The sequence below is a fragment of the Chelmon rostratus genome, chromosome 3 (assembly GCF_017976325.1).
Source record: "Chelmon rostratus isolate fCheRos1 chromosome 3, fCheRos1.pri, whole genome shotgun sequence".
NCBI classification, from domain to species: Eukaryota; Metazoa; Chordata; class Actinopteri; order Chaetodontiformes; family Chaetodontidae; genus Chelmon; species Chelmon rostratus.
The window spans coordinates 15,656,538-15,677,253 of NC_055660.1; the positions used below are offsets into that span (position 1 = coordinate 15,656,538).

General features: G+C 40.3%; 1 protein-coding gene across 4 annotated transcripts; it reads left to right on the forward strand.

Annotated features, from left to right (window-relative positions):
• The first annotated feature begins 119 nt into the window (after nucleotides 1-119).
• On the forward strand, nucleotides 120-20,352 carry clockb (clock circadian regulator b). Of its 4 annotated transcripts, none has more exons than XM_041966168.1 (24): nucleotides 120-200; nucleotides 2,424-2,515; nucleotides 3,577-3,735; nucleotides 6,003-6,091; nucleotides 6,707-6,766; nucleotides 7,112-7,260; nucleotides 7,891-7,982; nucleotides 8,228-8,317; nucleotides 8,516-8,636; nucleotides 9,242-9,355; nucleotides 9,675-9,793; nucleotides 9,902-9,984; nucleotides 10,155-10,261; nucleotides 10,382-10,529; nucleotides 10,781-10,856; nucleotides 11,719-11,863; nucleotides 12,026-12,129; nucleotides 12,353-12,520; nucleotides 13,112-13,270; nucleotides 14,023-14,070; nucleotides 14,702-14,937; nucleotides 15,112-15,241; nucleotides 15,761-15,895; nucleotides 16,031-20,352. In XM_041966168.1, exons 4-24 carry the CDS (start codon nucleotides 6,075-6,077, stop codon nucleotides 16,325-16,327), a joined length of 2,598 nt encoding a protein of 865 aa, XP_041822102.1. In that variant the 5' UTR covers nucleotides 120-200; nucleotides 2,424-2,515; nucleotides 3,577-3,735; nucleotides 6,003-6,074; the 3' UTR covers nucleotides 16,328-20,352. The 4 variants fall into 4 exon arrangements, with proteins under 4 accessions (XP_041822102.1, XP_041822118.1, XP_041822126.1 ...); XM_041966184.1 differs by having other exon boundaries at nucleotides 15,764-15,895; XM_041966176.1 differs by lacking the exon at nucleotides 120-200 and adding an exon at nucleotides 518-634.
• The last annotated feature ends 364 nt before the right edge of the window (nucleotides 20,353-20,716 follow it).

Here is a 20,716-nt window from a genome sequence, read left to right on the forward strand (position 1 = left end):
AGAACGATCCCATCCGTTTTTGCTGCTACTGTACTTGCAAAATAGTGCGCCCTTCTGTCTCCATTGCGCATGACTGTACGTCGTAATATGAAGTAGGCCTCCTGTTTTTCTCCCCAACCCGGAGTCCTCCCGGCCCCCGCCTCCTCGATGCAACGTTCATGTAAGCAAAATACGGTGGCTGCTGTCGACTACTCAGGAAGGTAAGAATTTTTTAAATGCACATCCAAAGCCAGCGGTGGTCGTCGATGGTGAAGTAGCGTGGCCGCTGTGGTCGGCAGACGGTGTATTTTTTAGCGTGCGGAAGCGGACGGACTGCAGAGGAGGCTTCGGGACTGTTTCCGCACGCTTGAGGGAGAGCAAGGCCCAGTGACCCACATTCAGAGCAGCCTGTGTCTATGTGTACGAGTGGGCGAGCGTGTGCGCGCATCCCTGTCAGCGTGTGTATGTGTGTGCCCGGGGACTGTGTGTATGTGTGTGTGAGTGTGTACATACATCTGCCGCGAAAATGTTTCCACCATTGCTGGTTTTAGACGTTTCTCCGCCACCGACACTTACGTTTTTGTGGGATTTTGCGAGGATCCTGGTGCGCGCGGATATTAAGGCTCAGTTTGCTCGCGCTGTTTGAGGGCCAACGGTAATATTTCAGGGATTATTTTGTCTTCAATGTCAGTTGTTGCGTGACAGCTTGAGGCTCGGCGCCAGCTTGCCATGGTAGAGACTGCTATTCCTGTTGTTTATTTCACAAACGCGAAGTGCTTTACCTGCCATAACTGTGTCATTCAATGTGTGTGAGCGTAGCGGGAGGAAACGGGGGCAGTAAGACCATTAAATCTCTTGAGTTAAATGGGCAGTTTTCGGTAGCAAGCTTAGTTAGCTTGCTAGCTAGGGTAGGCTATATGGGTTGCTCTCCTTCGTTTGTATAACGAACACCTGTGGCACTAAAAGGTAAATCTATTAAAAACGTTACTGTGCCTATCTGATAGCTAATGGCTATTTTTGTCCCCTGCTTTATATGGTCTCTCCACTGGACCATATTGCTAATATCAGTGTTTATTCATTGGCAGTGGTGTACAGTGAGCAATGGAGAAGCTCAGTCTGACGAAGCTTTACTTATTGCCCATCAGGAATACGTGACTGTAGATCAGGCCAGTGGCTCCCAAAGTAGAGATCCGGGAGCACTATGGGGTCCTTAAGGTGGTTTAACAAAATGAATGAATCTCACAATGATCTCTCACTTCAATTAGGTCTATAAAAATATTGGAGCGAGGTGATAATGTTATCCATAGGTTTTGCTGTATCCACTCTGACCTTTCTGTCTATACTGTCATATCTTACAACAAATTCCTCTAAGATGGGGTTCATAGGGGCACAAGTGGTGGGATGTTGTGAAGCTGCAATGATTAATCGAGTAGTTGTCAACTGCTGAATTAACCACCCACTATCGTTAAATTGGTTTGAATAAAAAAAAGTCAAAACTGTCAGATTCCAGCTTCTTAAATGAGAATACTTTCCAGTGACTTCACTCCTCTGTTACAGTAAACTGAATATATTTGGCTTGTGGACAAAAAAATACGTTGGAGAACATAATATCAGGCTTTGGCAAAAACTTATCAATGTTTTTCACAATTTTCTGACATTTTATAGACCAAACAACTAATCGATTAATCAAGAAAATATTCAACAGATTAATTAACAATGAAACTAATCCTTAGTTGCAGCTCTCAGCTCTTTTATGGCTTCTCAGTTGTGAGGATTTGCTGTTTTTCTTTTTTGTGAGAGTAATGTGAGTATTTAAAAGTTTTAGACTGTTTTTTTTGACAAGCACTTTGAAGACAGCAGCTTGGACTGGCTAAATGTGACCAAACAATGCTAGACCCTATGATTGAGAATATCAATCAATAGATGGTGGAAATAATGGAGTTGAACAGATTAATTGATCTAATGGATTGACAGAAAATTAGCCAGTGATTGTTTTGATAACCGATGAATTGCACAAGTAATCTTTTTTTCAGAAAACATTTCACATGTTAATCGGTTCCAGCCTCTCAGTTGTGACGGCTCGCTGCTTTTCTGTGTTTTATACCCAAAATAAAGTGAATATTTTCAGGTTTTGGACTGTCAGACACTATTTTAACCTCATTGTTTGCTTCAGGATATTGTGCCAGCCATTTTCCACTATTTTGTGACATTTGATAGATCAAATGATGAATTTGTTAAGTGAAAAAATAATTGCACTAGTTGCAGCCCTAATCTTATAGTAGGATGAATATATATTAAACACTTTGTCAGTTGGTTGCAGCACCAATTTCCTGTTTTTAAATTGCTGCAACCAACCTATTATATTCCCTGTTGTATGCATGGTAAATAGTTAACATAGGCTCCATGGTATGTTTGAAAATGAGTGTGGGTTATTTGTATTGTAGGTGAGGTGTGGCGCGCACGTTAAGATTTGTCAGTGCCTGGAAGGATCGGATCTAAAATAGCTGGTTTTGCCTGCAAAGAGACATTCCAGAAAGTAAGTGTAAAAAATACTTAATCACCACTTTTTCCTAACTGGGTCACTGTCTTCCAAAAGGGTTTCTGACGAACTAATAATGTATGCATAATAATTGATTAATTCCAGGTTTTCCTCGCTGCCTTGATGTACGTTGTTCACACTTTAAAAACTGTCTGGTGCAATAACTAGGATTCCAGGACCTCTCACCAGTCTTATTTGATAAAATCTGTTCTCTTTTCAGTTATTAATTCGTTCAATTATCAGTAAGTTGTTTAGAATCAGTATACTTGTAAAAAAAAAACCCTGCCACTGATAGTATGAACTAGGCATTTTTTTGCAGCAATGTCCAATTTAATATATGCTAAATAACACACTAAAAGTGGTTAAAAAGACAGAAACATTGTCAGAGGTTGATGAATCAGTAAAGTTGATTTAGTATACTGGCTGGTAATCTGTTGTTCTGCTGCATCTCACTTTAAAATATAAACTTGATCCATTATTTATGCAAGTGAGCTATTTTTTTATCCTACATGTGTAACAACAGTAAAAAATTGGTAGGCTTAGATTTCTCAGAAAATATAAAGAAAATTAATTTCTGAGTTTTTCATGTAGGTTGTAGGTTAAAACCAAGTCAAAACCATGTTTTTTTTTCTGTGTCGGCATTTTTATCTCATGCAAATCATAATTTGTAAATTGCAGTTGTAATTGGACTCTGCAAAGAGTAGGGATGGGTATCTTAAAAGATTGTACCTGTACTACTATTCTTATAGATACTTATCTGGTACTTTAGTGGTACTAGTCAGTCGTGTGTGTGCGTTTGTGTGTGTGTGTGTGCGCGCACGTGCGTGTGTGCATGTGCGTGGCTCAGAGAGAGATATCTCTTCTGGATTGGGAATAGTGAAAATGCATCACAGACAAGTCTCTTAATTTCTCCAATACTGACAGCAGAACCGATAATGTCAGCGTTAATTGATATTATGGTCTTTATTAAATGAATCCTGCAGTCCATTAATACAGGGTTTCAGTACTAGTATTGAACTGATGACCCCACATGACTCTTCTGCTCCTCTTCTCTGCAGGTTTGGCTGAGCACCATGCCTTTCCCGCGATCCGGTGCCCACTCGTGACCCCAATGACCTCAACGTCAGTTTTGACCATAGAGTCATCTTTGACCCCAAACCCTTTCTACGACCCCTGAGAAAAGACATTAAATAACCACGTGCATAAGCTGCATTGGGGTGAGAAGTGACTACACACATGCACACAGAGCTGTCTTCTGATAAACTTAAAGTTGGTCATGAAAGACTTATAAGTTTGGTCCTTCACACAGTACTTTGTAAATTAATAAATCTAATTACACCTATGTTTCAACATATGCATGTTCCCTAACACATAGCAACGTGTGTCTTACTGACCACAAAATAGTCTTTTTCTGACATGTGCTGTGTGTCAGGATTCAGTCTGTCAGGAAGGTGGGGACTTAAGGGAGACTATGAGGGGAACTAGGGGTGAATTTAAGGGTTGAACCCAGGTGCAGACACAACGGGAAGCATGGATTAACAACACGCAACACAACGAGACAAGACTAGGACAACACAAGGAACTCACTAACACACAGGGCAAGACTATGGATAATACAATAAAAGGAAAACTCAATCAGGACATGAACACAGACAAACCAAGGGACAGGCTAGATTGTAATTAATAAATTTATTGAGACAACGAAAACCTACAACTAAGGAAACTAATTAACACACTCAATAAACGCAACGGGGCATGGATGGAACAGGGACAGCACAAGAAATAACTAACTTAGAACAAGACTACTAAAGACACCAAGACTAGCAACAGGAGGTAACATAGAACATGACAAAACTAAAACACTATGGCTACAAAACTAGAACCAAAAACGCTCCTTAAGGAGGAAAACACAAAAGGCTATGAAACGGACTGACCAACTGAAGAACTTGGTAAGAGAAACTAACAACTCAAAATGCACTCCTAGCAAATTGAGGAACAAGAATCTGAATAACAAAAGTAAATAAACAGAAAATCGCTCTTAAACGAGGAGAATAAATCGGCTAAACTATAACTTAAGACAAGAACACAGAAACTAGATTATAATGTAACAAACAAATAACACTATGAAAAGAACATGGCAGGGAACGATAACTAACGAGGGAAACGCAGACAACAATAAGGACGCGGACTCTACATACGACAAGACATGAACAAAGACAAGAACACGGCGATAAACAAACCAGAACTGTGGCAAGTAAAGACAAAGTCGAAACAAGGAACAACTCAAACCTGAACAGAAACGCGGACAGGAACAAAGGAAACGCAACATGAAACACTTACATGAAACAAGACAACACTCTTGGAACTAAGGAACTAGGGTAGAACTATGACTATGGTGAAGATGGGTGGCAGCAAGGTTACACAGACAATGACCCGACCAGGACAAAGGGAAGACACGGACTTAAATACACTAGGGGCAAACACTAATGACGCACAGGTGGGAACGATCAGACAATCACACGGGAGGGAAAACACAGGAAGTAAAGTAACAAAAGACACATAACATGAACCTTCAAAATAAAACAGGAAGTAACGAAAACCAGGCAAAGACAAGACACAATGGGAAACTTAACAAAAATACCAACAAGACAGGGCAAGGGTAGAGAACTAAGACAATACAAAACTCTTACATAAAACATGGCATGACTATGGACATAATGAATACACAGAGTAGAACAGAGAAACGAACCTGAACAAAGAAGACACTACAATGAACACTTACAAGGAACAAGGCGAAAGATCAACAAGAGAAAAACTAAACTAAACCGCCGTGCATGGCACGGGTCATGACACAGTCGACACAAGAATATTAGTCAGTTGTTTATTAAGTATTAAAGGAGCCGCCATAGCAAGCTAGGTTAACCCCCTGTGAATGCTCATAATTGTGATTAATGTTGGAGAATGACGTCATGGGTGAAAAAACATGTTCATGTTAAACATGTTCAAAATAGTAATCATCTGTCTGTTTGTAAACACATACTGAAAGACTTCTTTTTTATTGCACGAATCAACAAGGACTTGGCAAATTTACATAATTCGATAAAATCAGCCTCTTCTCATTTGAGACCTGACCAGTTGAACTCTTTGTCAAGATGACTGTGTTTTTGTATATGTGCATGCATGTAGTTAAAATGAAAGCAACTAATGAGGGGTGGGAGTAGTTTGATTTCAATCTCTGGTGCTAAAATGTAATTCAGAATGCATTCATTATCTAAAATATGTTCATAATTTAATGAATGGGGTGCTGATTTCGGGCTTTTCCTGCAACACGTTGTCTGCCAAAACATTCATTCATGTTTTTAGTCCGTCTTGCAATATATATATATATATATATATATATATATATATATATATATATATATATATATATATATCATAACTGGCACTTAAGCTAATACAGTATTTTGTTTTTCTGTCTGTCCAGGTGGTCTTCCAAATGCCTACCTCACGCCTAAAGAGCAAATCACTGCAACCACAGCCCTGATCAGCAGCCACCATGACATCAAGCATAGGGTATGCTGCAACACACACACACACATACACACACACACACACACACACTCACACACTCACGATATGTCACTTTATCATAAATGCCATGCATACACATGATATCTGCATGAACACAAGTACACTACATGTTCAGATATACAAGTTTGCAAAAATGTTGTGTCCATAATGATGTTTATTAATCAAGTACTCCTATAATTTCTTGTTCTTGTTCTTATTGTTAATGTTATTATTTTGAAATGACCTGCTACAGTTTGAAAAATCTTTTGAAAATTATCACTTTTGCCATCAGAATAGTCAAATTATGTACTGCAAGGATATTAAAGAGTGCTGTCAATACAAATGAAAATATTTGTATTGACACATATTAACTGAAATGTAGGCAACATCACACCCTTTTACACAAATGCACTTGTAACCTTCTTGGCAAGCACAACACATTCCCCCTCTCTCTTTCTGTGTGATCCAAAAATAAACCTGCTCCTGGCATGTAGGAATCCTCTCATTAGCCAACATCCGTCATTGGCTAAAATTAACAATACATATCTGCTTTCAAGCTGCCAACAAACATGCACACACAGGAAAGTGCAATATGAATATTTTGCTCTCCTCCTGTAGGGATGATTGTAGCATCTTTGATGGGTTGATGGAAGAAGATGAAAAGGACAAAGCAAAACGGTAAGAGCACGCTAGAGTGATGCTGCTTGTTCTATGTGTTTCATATACACCAATCCTTTTCATAAAGCATCACATGGTATTTAAAGGATTGTATCTTGACCAGACTCACACTTAAACCAACCAACTCTTGAAACACATTTTTGTGTTTAGCTCTGGCAACAATATAATATTTCAAAACTGACTTTATTGTATGTGTACACAGCAGCTGTACTGTTTAAAAAGGTTACACCTGCTTATTTTCAGTGTTGTCCTGGTTTTCAGTATGTCAAAGGTGACAAAATAGATATCTTTAAAATCGTGCTATTATATTTGTAATCTCATTTCTAACTGTGGCTTTGATTGTAGTGTGTCCCGTAACAAGTCTGAGAAGAAACGGAGAGACCAGTTCAATGTCCTCATCAAGGAACTCGGCACGATGTTGCCGGGCAACACCAGGAAAATGGACAAGTCCACCATCCTGCAAAAAAGCATTGACTTCCTGTGTAAACACAAAGGTCAGGGCTTGCTACTATCCTCACCACCTATGTTGACCATCTCAGTGGACACTTTTTGCTCTATACGTAGCTTTATTGTTTTTTTTAATCACTCTTGTGTACACTGTTGTCTGTGCTTGTTTACTGTCATTACTAGAGCTTGTGAAAAGGAACAAACACTCTTTGTTTTTATTACACTTTTAATGAGACATGGGGATTGATACTCTTTAATTTATTTTAACCTTTCAACTGCATATTGTTTACTTAATATATTATGATGAATAATTATTCCATACTAAAATCCTGGGATTGAGCTACTTTAAACCTACATCTTCAACTGTCTTTCCCCTCATAATTTTAGTTGATCACCATTTGAGTACTGGGCTTATCCTCCTAATCTGAATTCCCATCGCTTATCAGTTCCATGCATGCATGATAATAAACTGTCAGCTGCCATTTCACTGGTGCAATGTGTTATCTAGTGTTTTGTTTAATTGCCTTGTTTTCATTCTGAACCTTGTACTATCAATATGTTTTTGTACCATGTTGCCCTGTGTTACTGTGTGCTTTGTTTCTGTACAGTCTCTTTTGTGTCCTGTCACCTCATTGTTTTCCTCACTCACACGTTTGCTTTCTTGTTTCCTCCATCAGAGATTGCAGCCCAGTCGGAGTCGAGTGAGATCAGGCAGGACTGGAAGCCTCCATTTCTTAGCAATGAGGAGTTTACCCAGCTCATGCTGGAGGTCAGAAATCTCACATTTTGTACTGTAATCCTGTCTGTGGGAAATTTTTCATGAACAGGGTCAAGATTAATTCTAATTCAGCTCAATAAACTCAATTGGATTTTAATTTTATTTGTAAAAGTAAAAAAGTTGCTGTATAATTTTAACAGATTAGACCCACAAGACAAATTGATGACAGTCTTTTAATTCCACTGCTGTAGATTGACATCTAGGTGTGTTCTCTTTATCTTGTCTTATATTGTCAGGCTCTAGATGGGTTCTTTATAGCAATAATGACTGATGGGAATATCCTCTACGTCTCCGAGAGTGTCACCTCACTACTAGAACACCTACCGGTGAGTAACACTGTCTTTTGCCTGATATGTATTAGTCATCCACTGTATTGTAGAACCCTGTAACCCTGTAGAACAGGGTTTAACAGGATTTTTTTTACGTTTCTGTAGCTCAGATTAAACATGTTGGTGTGCTAAAAAGGGTTTGGCAATTCTTTGATTTGTGTTTGTGTTCTTGTGCACGTGTGTGTGTTTACCTAGACGGACTTAGTGGACCAGAACCTGTTAAACTTCCTGCCAATTGGGGAACACTCCGATGTGTACAAGGCTCTGTCCACGCACCCCACCGATCCAGAGAGCCTTAGCACCGATTTCCTGAAGAGTCAGTAACACCCTAAACCATATTACTCCATTTGTGCTGCTTGCTTCAACATTATTTCAATAATACTCCACTATACAGTGTGTTAAGTGGGTAAATGGGAATATCATTCATTTACGTCCGTACTTCAGGACACACAGCTTGCAGTTTTATGATTTTAATAGTTGATTTATTCGTATAAATGTGTGTTTAAGCCCTTAATATCCACAGAAAATGTCTTATTTTGTTTGTGTTGGAAACTATAAACCCATGGATAGTAGTGTTATTAAACATATTGAAAAAAATCTCTGATGAATCTAAATGAAAAAGACTTTCAAGGTTTCATAGCTCTATAGCTAATATACGTTCTGTTTATCTTGTATGCATTGGGAAGCAAATAGGTAGATATGTCCTCTTAAACAGGAATACTTAAAGTGCATTCTTAGAGCAGCATTATGCACATTTAATTTTTTGTGTGATGCTTGGGCATCATTATCACTGTTACCTCTTGATTTCCTTCAAGCTTCATTAACCATTTTAAACTTGCTTTTATTGGATGCTACATTAATTATTTTTTTTTGACCCAAGCTGTATTTATTTATTTATTTATTTTTTTTTTTTGTCTCCAGCTAAGAACCACATGGAATTCTGCTGCCATATGCTGCGAGGAGCCATTGACCCCAAAGAACCCCCTGTCTACGAATATGTTAAATTCATTGGCAACTTTAAGTCACTTAACAACGGTATGTCACTGAAATGGCAATATTTTATTTAATTTTAGTCACGTAAAAGTTACTATTTTTAGAACAGCTAAATGGCATTAAAGTGAGGCCACAATCACTCAAAAGTTGAAATATTTATTTTTTTGCCATTTGACTTGAACAAGCTCACATATTCACAGGAAAGTGCACCGCTATCAATTGGACACTGCACAAATTTTTCAAAGTGTCACACTCTTTGAAAGGGGTTGTTTCATGGAGCCACACAAAATCACACTGTATATTCCTTGACTCGCAGAGAAAACAACCTTTTCAATGGTAAACTCTGCTGTCTGTTGTGCAGTTCCAAACATCACGAGGAATGGTCTAGCGGGAGTGCTACAGCGGTCACTACAACCTGCGTTCGATGACCAGGTGTGCTTTGTAGCCACTGTTCGGCTGGCCAAACCTCAGTTTATCAAGGTATTCTTTAACACTCTCACGTGCATTTAAAATCACACTGAGTAATTAATTGATCATTTCATCTAATTTACTGTCTCTGTTCTTTCGCTTTTGTTTTTATGTTCGTAGGAGATGTGTACAGTGGAGGAGCCCAATGAAGAATTCACCTCTAGGCACAGTCTAGAATGGAAGTTCCTGTTTTTAGACCATAGGTAAACATAAGCACATTTAATTGTGTATTCTTCCTTAAGCTTGCCGGGGGGGTCTGTGTCCAACCATTTCTTTTACTTCCTGAAAACGACAGTCTTGCCTTTACTTTGCACTGTGATTGGCCTTCTGCTTTTGTGTCAGTGTGATTTATGGTGCTGCCATTTCTTTTCAGAGCTCCACCAATCATAGGCTACCTGCCTTTTGAGGTTCTGGGAACATCAGGGTACGACTATTACCACGTGGATGACCTGGAGACACTGGCCAAGTGTCACGAACACTGTGAGGGCTCACATTTACACACTTACAGTTCAGTCTTTTTTTTTTACTTGTTGAAAGTGCTTCTCCGCTCATTTTTTTAACTTCTCTGCTCCTGTCTGCATCTGTCTCTCTCCTGTTCAGTGATGCAGTATGGTAAAGGGAAGTCTTGCTACTACCGTTTCCTGACTAAAGGTCAACAGTGGATCTGGCTTCAGACGCACTACTACATCACCTATCACCAGTGGAACTCGCGGCCTGAGTTTATTGTCTGCACACACACAGTAGTCAGGTACTGCAGCTGAATGCTTGCTCATTGTCCCTGTTTCTCTGGACTTTGTCCTGATGATACATTTATCAGAGATTTTTTTTGGTCTTATCCTTGGACATTTCCTAACCAATGTTCTGACTCTAATAATAAAGGCTCCTCATATCCACTTCAATGATCTACTTACTGGCGACATAGAGTTTCTACATTGCCCTCATATCTCGTGCTTTTTCACCAGTTGTCCTCAAAACCTCCCTCTTTTTTTTTAAATGCAGCTATGCAGAGGTGAGGGCAGAACAGCGCAGAGAGCTGGGCATTGAGGAGTCTAACCCAGAAATTGCTGCAGATAAGGTGAGAAATTACTTATAGAGGTGGTCTGTACTCATCTGTTTTCACAAATGCACAATCTGTATAAGGAGAGAAATCACAATATGCAATATGCACAATAAGTATGACGGAGAAACTGTAAAAAAACATTTGGTGTTTAAGTCTGAGTAGCAGACACAACAACATTTTATTTTACTTTGTCAGTAAAGTAATTGAACTTATATTTATTGACTGACAGAAATTCTATACTTTCAATGTATTAAACATACAAAATAATGAATTCAGCCTCCATCAGGGCTATTATCTTATTAAATGTGTTTCAAGGCTCACAACATAAAACCCCAAAATGTGTTTCTGATGTTAATTACCTTATATAATTGGAAGTCTAAAGCCTGCTTTCTTCCAAATGTGTTATCCACTCACTTCTGTCAGTGAGTTGCTTCTGTCTATTAACATTTTTTTACACTGTCAACAAATCTCTGACAATGTGGCTATTGTTCTCTGCTGTTGTCTCAATCCTTTTGAAATGAGAACAACAGATGTATCATAAATCAAACTTTGAAATTTGGAATTCACAAACCAATAAAACCCTTGGATGGTGGTTGTTAATCTCACATTAATTCAGTTATATTTGTTAATAAATTACCCTTTTGAGTTGTCATCTAGTAGCTAATCATCTAATTACTGTGTATTGGTAAAATTGCAGCCTCAAGCACATGCAGTGTATTTATTGTATATTTCTGTTGGTTCAAATCAGATTTCATGGATTTTTTAAAACATTTTATTGAATTTATCAGCCCTGCCATTTTCATCCTCACGCAGTCTGACTTTTATTTTTGAATGACTGCCTGTCAAGTGTATTTTTCCTCTTCTTATCTGTTTTTAGAGTCAGGACTCAGGCTCTGAGTCACAGCTGAATACGTCTAGCCTCAAGGAGGCTCTGGAGCGATTTGACCACAGCCGAACACCCTCAACCTCTTCACGTAGTTCCCGCAAGTCCTCATCGCATGTTTCTGACAACACTTGCACTTGTAAGGACACACACAGTTGCATGCACATGCCCTGACATAACACTCTAAAGATGAGTCAGTGATACATCAGTTCACAAAACCCTGCTGGAAGATGATACAATATCGTCAGCAGGGTCTGAGTTATGACTCCTGCAAATCAAATCAATAATTCTGTCTCCACAGCAACAGCCTCCAAGCTACACATGGACACAGCCACACCTCCTCGGCAGTCACTGGCCTCCACCATGGAGATGACATCACAGCGTCGCTCATCCATCAGCAGCCAAGTGAGACTTGACTGGCCAAAACGCCAACACATAGCAAACCAGAATATCCTGTTTTGACAGATTTTTTGTGATCACGAGTCATCTCTGTTTGTGTTACAAATAGGGGCAAATATAGGCATTTTATTCACACAGTGCAGTTTTATCAGCGTGGTTAAGGAAATGTAATATAACAAATTCATACACACATTCCTCATAATCCTCTGGATTATCTGTGTGTTTGCAGTCTATGAGCTCTCAGACCACAGGCCAGAGTGTGACTCCAGGTATGATCACTCAGCAGCAGCAACAGCAACAGCAACAACAACAGCAGCAGCAGCAACAACAGCAGCAACAACAGCAACAACAACAACAGCAACAACAACAACCACAGCAGCTACAGACAAACGTACAGGTGACACCACACTTGGGTCTTTTAATCACCTGATAATGTGTTGTGTAATAGAGCTGAAACGATCTGTCGATTAATGTTCAGTCGACTGACAAAAAATTAATGCAAAGCAGTTTTGACTGTAGATTTTCTCATTTAAAAATTTTTTTTCAATGAAAAAGTCGGGATGGAAATTTACAAGATTTTATTGATCCCAGTGCCAGTATCGATTTTGCTCGCTGTCCGATTCTTTAGCAGTACCCTTATTGATTCCTGATCATTGTGGGCGAGTCAAGCTCACTGTAAGTCAAGAGCTTGCTGTAGCAACATCTAAAATGCATGAAATGAGAGAGTATTTGGTGAATTTAAAAAGTTTGTGAAGTCAAAGAAAAAACCTGCTAAGCCTGTCTGCTTTGTGCTAAGTGTTTTATAACGTTGGATATTTACCCTCAGTAATGGACGTGCTGCTCAAAGGCAAAGAATTTGGGACAATTAGGAACCTGTTCACAATGCACCATCTCCATGCTCTACTGTAGAAAATCACTTACTGCTGTCTGCATGTGCACACAGTCAGCACGGCTTAAGTAAGAAACCTTTTTCTCTTTCCACCCACAGCCAGTGATGGAGTTCTCAGCGCAGGTGAATGCAATGCAGCATCTGAAGGAGCAGCTGGAACAGAGGACGAGAATGATCCAGGCCAACATCCAGCGGCAGCAGGAGGAACTGAGACACATCCAAGAGCAACTACAGAGAGTCCAGGGACAGGGCATACAGGTAAGCTGTAGACTCACACAAGATAATGTCAATGCAGCATGATTTTGATATGTAAAATGTTGCCTTTTCATATAAACAGACGTAAGGTAGGTCAAGTTTGCTCCTTGCTGTCTGAAAACTTCTCTTCCTTCATTTTATTTCTCTCCTCTCTCATTTCTCTTTGTCTCTGCCTTCCTCAATTTAACTTACTTGGAGTTGATGGAAGAAAGACAGAGTTAATTTTTGAAATTTACTATGCACCTACCCTTTTGCCACAAAAGAAACCTTATTGTCAGAGAGCTACTTTAGTTTGCTGAAAGGGTTTCTTTTTACTCACAGAATAATAGCATATTTGCCTTTTTAAAAAGTCCCTTTCATTTGAAAATATTGAAGAGCTGAGCCAGTAGTATTCATGTTTCTCCCCGTGATGTTTTCCAAATTTGTTAAACTGCTCATTTGAACAAGAATAGCACACAGCCTCTCTTCTTTTTTTAAAAGATTAGCAGGTGTGTTGTGCTTTGTCTTTTTCCTGTTGTGCTCTACCTGCCTTTGCCTGACCTAGATTAGAACAAGAACATGCATTATGTATTATTTTTATTCTATTCAGAGGAAACCACACTTTCACTGCCTGAATATGCACCCCCTAAAGAGAATTCTGCTATTACAATAAACATATTTAAATTGGGAACATAAATGTACAAAAATGACTGCGTGCAGTGTAAACAGACATACAGATCACTGTGGCCTGACATTTAGCGTTTCTATTCCGACAGATGTTGCTGCAGCAGCAGGGTGGCGCGATGAACGTGCAGCTCCCCCAGGTGGGGTCTTGTGATCTTGTTATCTTGTGTGAACTTTTGACACTTTTGGTCACATGTGTCCACATACATGTGTAGTATTTCACAAACACAGTACTGTTCTTTGAAGTTGTTATGTTTTCGTGATACTCAGATGACAGGAAGGGCATGTGGGTTGTGTTCAACCATGTAAGAGATTTCACAGAAAACTCACAGTGACAGTGGAGTACTGTAAAACACACAAATCTCAATTGTATTACATGACAAGATAATTTAGATAGATCAACATTTCTTAATAGTAAAGTCCATTCAAAACAGCGAGGGCAACAGAGGCAACACATTTCACTTCATGTTCGTATTTTCATTTATCAAAAGCACACATACTGACATCTAATAGTGTCTCACTTTACTACACGGGGCTCCTCCAAGTCTTGAAGAGGCTTCAGTACAACCTCCCAGCCGAATGCTCTGGAATTTAAACTTCAATACATTTTCTGTTTTTTGTATATCTGTGGATTTGTGATCTGTTGAATTTCTTTTAAGCAATGTTCAAATCGGACATTTAAAATTTGTGAAGAAATGGCCCTTAGTTTGCTCTGTTTTAAAATAATTCATGTCCTGTCCCTCCCTCCTTCCCCACATTGCCGCTCTCCAGCCCCAACGTCAGCCCCAACAACCTCCGCAGCCCCAGCCCCAAACCCAGTCCCAGGCCCAGGCCCAGGCCCAGCCCCAAACCCAGCCCCAGGGCTCTGTATCGGCTCCACTATACAACACCATGATGATTTCCCAGCCTGGGCAGCCCAACGTGCTACAGATCAGCACCAGCCTGCCGCAGAACAACACGCAGCAAGGCACCGCCGTGGCCACCTTCACACAGGACCGACAGATCCGGTAGGTAGACAACCAAACCTGATACTCAGAGAAATACTGCTCCTTAGTAAACAGAATTTGTTTGTGAAATCTGTTTAAGATTTTAAAATTAGATATCCAGTATGATTCATGGTTCCTGTAATTTATTTTTTTCTTCCTGTTTCATTTCCCATTTTCCCACTTCATTCTGACCAGGTTCCCAGCAGGACAGCAGCTGGTGACCAAACTTGTGACAGCTCCAATGGCATGTGGAGCAGTCATGGTGCCCACCTCCATGTTCATGGGACAGGTAGTCACTGCGTACAACCCCTTTGGTGGTCAGCAGGTAAGCGCAAAGTCAAATGAGTCAAAGAGCAACTAATGAAACCGTATCTAAGATTAGAAAAATAGCACCACTGTAGACTCCATCCAAGCAACCATGTGCGAGGCACGCAGCCACCCAGCTGCTCATTACTGACAGAGTGTGGTTACAGCCAGAAAGTGTTAAATAGAATAGAATAAAAACCATGGCATTGTTGGGGAAAATTGGCTTGTTTGCTTAATGGAAACTGGGTGTAGAAAACAGGAATATTCTTCTAAACTCTAGGCCTGAAAGCAGCTCACAGGGAGATTAGAATGAATCTCAATACTGATTAGAAATTTGAAAATGTTTTTTGTCTCAATTGTCATTCATCCAGGTCAGGGTACTTCTATGTGCTTTCCAAAGGCAACTTGATCGTCAGTAAGCCAGTTGCCTTTGGAAAGCACACAGAAGCCTACAATATTCCAAACAAAACTTAATTTCTTATCTGCAGCTTATTCTACATCCGTGTGTTGTTCTCTGTTAACTCCTGTATCAATTCAGCAGGGAGGGCAAACCCAGACCCTGACACTACAACCAGCCCAACCGCCTCAAGGTCAGCCCGATGGACAAAACCAGACAGCTGTAGTGGCTCAGAGCGGCCAGCAGGGGCAGCAGCAGCAACAGCAGTTCCTACAGGTATCATCCTAACGAAATATCAAGTTATTCATAGGTTTTATCTTGGTGAAAGAGAATTTTATTGACATTAAAGAATTTGAATACATAGTGGTAACCGCTTCATATTCTAATATTCTTGCAATGTTTTTCTGTCAGGGCACCCGTCTTCTCCACAGTAACCAGTCTACCCAGCTGATTCTGCAGGCAGCTTTCCCACTCCAACAACAGGGCACCTTCACCCAGGCAACACACCAACAGCAACCACAGCAACAGCAACAACAACAACAGCAACAACAACAACAGCAGCAGCAGCAGCAGCAGCAGCAACGGCAACAACAGCAACAACAATCTCTCCACCAGAGGCACCAGCAGCAGCTGAAACCACAGCCGCAGAAACAGCAGAAAGCCCCGTCATCGCACAGGACTGACAGTGTCAGCAGCCAGCCACAATAAAGTCTGGGGGAAAAAAATGTGTGAAACTCTTTAGGGATTGCTGCATACGCTTCTTTTGAAAACTTCCTTTTCCCCCAAATCGTTGCCCTCCATTCCTCCATCTGAAAGAAATGAGTCATAGGAAAGAGTAAAGTCTGCAAGGAACTCACTGAGAAATGTCAGCATGGCAACAGGATGGATTAAAATCCCTGTTTCCCTCACCAGAGGGAGCTCTAGTCTCCTTGGAAATCCAACAAAAATCCAGAGAGCACCTTATCGCCACGGTAAAGACAGACTTTTTTTTTTTTTTTGAAGGTGTGTCAGAGTGGATTGACCTTGTACAGATTTACTGTATGATAAAAAAAAAACATGTAAATATCCACTATAGCCTAACAGGAAACAGAAATGTAGTATTTTATATGATTGCATGGAAAGAATAACTGTGTAAGCTTTTATTAGTCGCTTTTGAAAACTGAATTTTTACTTTGTTCAAGTGTTTTCTGGTCAGAGACGGGCAAAGACGTGCCCTCTCAGAACCCCTTCTCTCCCCCCTTCTCTAAAAAAAAAAAAAGTCCAGAATAAGGCTTAAAAGTTCAGTTTGTTAAACAAAATGGCTGGGCTTGGGTTTTTTCCATGGAAGTTGTGTTTTTAAAAACGGTGTCTCTGAGACAAAAAAAATGGCTCTTTTTAACTTTGTAAGAACACACGTCTGGCAAGAAATTAGATTACAGTTGAACTGAATTATACACAGGATGATCACTGTACGTGTGACGGGTTTAGAGATTCCAAGTGCCAATAACATAGTCAGTTATGTTGTTTTTATTTCGAGCAGACTATTCAAAGGCGTATATATATTTTCCAACAAGATATTACCCCTAATAAAGTTCATGCGTGTGTATATAGTAGGGATTATTTTTTAACAGTCAGAGAGCCCTATACGTAACAAACAGTATATCCTCATCCCCCTGAAACTTTAGCACTTGATGTGGTTGTGTACAGTAAATCACTGTCAAGCCCTAGTTGTTTGTAATCTGTGGTGTGATTCTGTGAGCTAGTGTGTGTTTTTGGGAGTACAATCTTTGTGTGCATGAGAGGGCATGAGGGTGTCTGTACTTGGTGTGTGTGTGTGTGTGTGTGTGTGTGCGCGCGCTTGTCGCCCCTGTGTCTTACAATAATTGACTTAGTAAGGGTTTGAAGTTGCTGGATGGTACTTGTATTCTCAGGAATGTGGAAAGTTTTTTGCTTCTGCCTCAGTCTGGAACCAGACCAGGAAGGATTAGACAGTGATGCTGCAAAGACCAGAGCAAGTGTCAAAAACGGTGTGGGGATTGAATCAAATTTGACCAAGATTTCTTAGAGCCGTCATTGTTCCTTAGTTGTCTAAATACTGTGGAGAGAGAAGTCTCCAATATAGTAAAAAATTTGAATAGATTGACTTCATTGTACGATCTCGTGGTCTGCTGTATCATCAGTGTTTTGTCCTTCTTTCTCTTCCTAGGCCTCAGAAACCTTCATGCAGTTCAGTTCACTCATCTCTCAGTTCTCAAACAGCAGTTAAAACCGGGGCTGTGCCCAAGGCCAGTTTAGGTACAGATGGAAATGGGCTCAGCCCCTCTACTACAGTTGTAAGCCATATCAAACAAAAAAAGCCTTGGATTGGGGGAAGTGTAATGGTTGGCAAAGGAGCTTTTAGAATGTGTTGTTTTGTCGTGTGTGTGTTTGTGTGTGTGTGTGTGTGTGTGTGTGTGTGTGTGTGTGTGTGTGTGTGTGTGTGTGTGTGGCTGAATATAGCGTCTCCCCTTCTTGATCCTACTTCTTATATCACTCGGGGGTCAGTATTGGTTTCCCCTGGCGATAGCCAATCAGTTCTTGCGTTGCAGTATAAAGAAATAATTGTAATATTCAAGAAACTTCCTCTCCGGTTGGGCTCAGTATTCTGCAAAGCCCGTGTGTGGGACAGCTCAACTTGAATACATGTTTGTGTGTGAGAGAGAGAGTCTGTATGTATGTTAACTGTCACTGTAACCCGTTATATTTTCATATGGAAACAGATTAGTGACTGAAAAAGAATGGATTTTAGGCAGTGCAGAGCATTGGTCACCTGTCAGTCTCTAAAGATTATAGGCAGTGTTGTTTTACAGTGACAGACTGCTCAACAAACACTTTATCACAACAACTCTACATCAGACCAGTCCCAAATGGTAACCCTCTAAGATACACTTTGAATTAAATCAGCAATTAAGCAGGGAAAAACCTGTTCTCGACTTGATCCACAAATAAGGAATAGAAGATTTACAGTGAGGGTCTTATTGTTTGAACCAGGTCTTCCACCCATCACATAGCAATCGTAGATCCTATATAGACTAGTTTGTGTTTACGGCATCACTCTAAAGGGTAATGTTGAAATGTTTATAGTTTGTGTCACTGATACCCAGCCCAAAGAATGTAAAGGTGTTTTAAGAGACAAATGGATGTTGTAACTGTTGATTATGGAGAACCTTTTGACAGGCTTTGTGATGAAGGAAAACGAGGGGTATGAAAGAAAATCATGTTTCTCACTGCTAGGAACCACAAATAGAATCTGAAATGCAGTCTTATTTACAGGCTTTGCATTGTACAAGAACCTCTGAATGTTTCACCATTACAAACTTTCTGTTTTGCAACAACAATTTTCTGACATCTGTTTGGAGAAAGAGTTGAAAACCTGTGAAATGTTAGCGAGCCCCCCCCTCCACGGAGACACACAGATCACTTTTCCACTACACAGTTTGGTTCTAAAGAGTCCTAGTTTAATACTGTACACATACACAAAGCTAAGAACACCAGTATTCAGTGTAAAACAGTGCTATGCTTACCTGTACTGTATGTGCAGACAGGTGATGAAGGAAAAACCTGATTCAGTGAGTAGAAAATATAACACAAATGTTTCCACACAGGTGCACTGCACGGTACAATGGTACATGCTCTAAGCGATTTTTAAAGAGGGTCGGACGCAGGAGCTTCAGCCACAATAACGTGTTGATGTAGGAAGAGTGACTGAAGTGATATCTGCATTTAGATGTATGGGAAAGACATCAGTAAACAGGGTTGGAGATTTGTTCAACGGTGCATATATAATGACCGTCATGCTTGTGTGTCAGACTAGAGGAAAAACAGAAGAGCAGCTCTTCCTCAGGTGACTGAGAATGTCAAAAGATCGACAATTAGAGGGATTTAAAGTAGCGCCGCAGTGCTTAAAGCCCTCATTACAGTGATGAATGCACACTTGAGAGCTTGGTAGTGCAAAAACCATCAGCACTGATCTACAGAGAGCAAAACTGATATGGTCCGTCACCTTTTTCTCAACAAGTGGGCGAGTGCTTGTGAGTTATACACCAAGAGAACGGTACTGGCCTGAACACTTGACCCCTACAGTGGGGGGATTCGGTGGCTGTTATGCTGCTGGGGGACACTCTGTTGTTATGGTTTGAGTCCACTTAGAGGGAAGAGTCTCTGCAAATCGATACAAAGTTGTTCTTTATCCTATAATGAAACATTTCTACCCCGAAGGGAGTGGTCTCTTTCGTGCTCAAGAATCCCCCATCCGTGGGTGTTACGAGTATTAAAATGGTGTGAATCATATGCTATGGCCTTCACAGTAAACACATCTCAGCCCAGTTGAACACCCATTGGAGATTTTGGACCAACATGTTAGACAGCGCTCTCCACCGCCACCATCAAAACACCAAATGAGGGAATATGTTTGGACGGGCGGTGTTCTTCCCTCCTGTAGAGTTCCAGAGGCTTGTAGAATCAATGCCGAGGCGCAGCGAAGCCGCTCTGGCAGCACGTGACGGCCCAACACCTTAATAAAATGCTTTATGTTGGTTTTTCCTTTACTTTGTCACCTGTCTGTATGTATGTATATCCCTTCTTCTGCTCTTGAACTGTGCTCCTTTATCAACCCCAAAGTCAAATGTAATAATAATCAATATTTTGAGGCAAACTGTTTGCTATTATTATAACCCCCCCCTCTCCCCTCTTGGTCAATTTGAAAATAAAAACTGTTTCAAATATTATATGTGGCACTGCTGTTGTTTTGTTGTGTTTTGGTCTGTTATTAGCCACACTATAAAGGTCAGCCCGTCACTTTTGTCCAGACAGAAATATTTCAATAAACTGATGAAATTTTACGCAGACGTTCATGGTCCCCAAAGGATGACTCCTGCTGACTTTGGTCATCCCGGGACTTATCGTCTAGAGCCACAATGAGAATAACATTTTTTTGCATGTGTGTGTGTGAGAAAGGCCCCAACAACTATTGGATGGACTGTCAATAAATTTTGTCGCGTTGGACGTGTTTAACAGAAACAGGAAAATGACAGAAAAAGGAAATGGACACTTGGCATTTCGTTCTACCATCACAGGTAC

What these genes read in the sequence shown, in the direction of transcription:
- clockb (XM_041966168.1), top strand. An exon ending in TGCACACACACAGTAGTCAG is followed by an intron (nt 10,530 to 10,780) that starts GTACTGCAGCTG and finishes TTTTAAATGCAG; the next exon opens with CTATGCAGAGGTGAGGGCAG. An exon ending in ACCCCTTTGGTGGTCAGCAG is followed by an intron (nt 15,242 to 15,760) that starts GTAAGCGCAAAG and finishes GTATCAATTCAG; the next exon opens with CAGGGAGGGCAAACCCAGAC.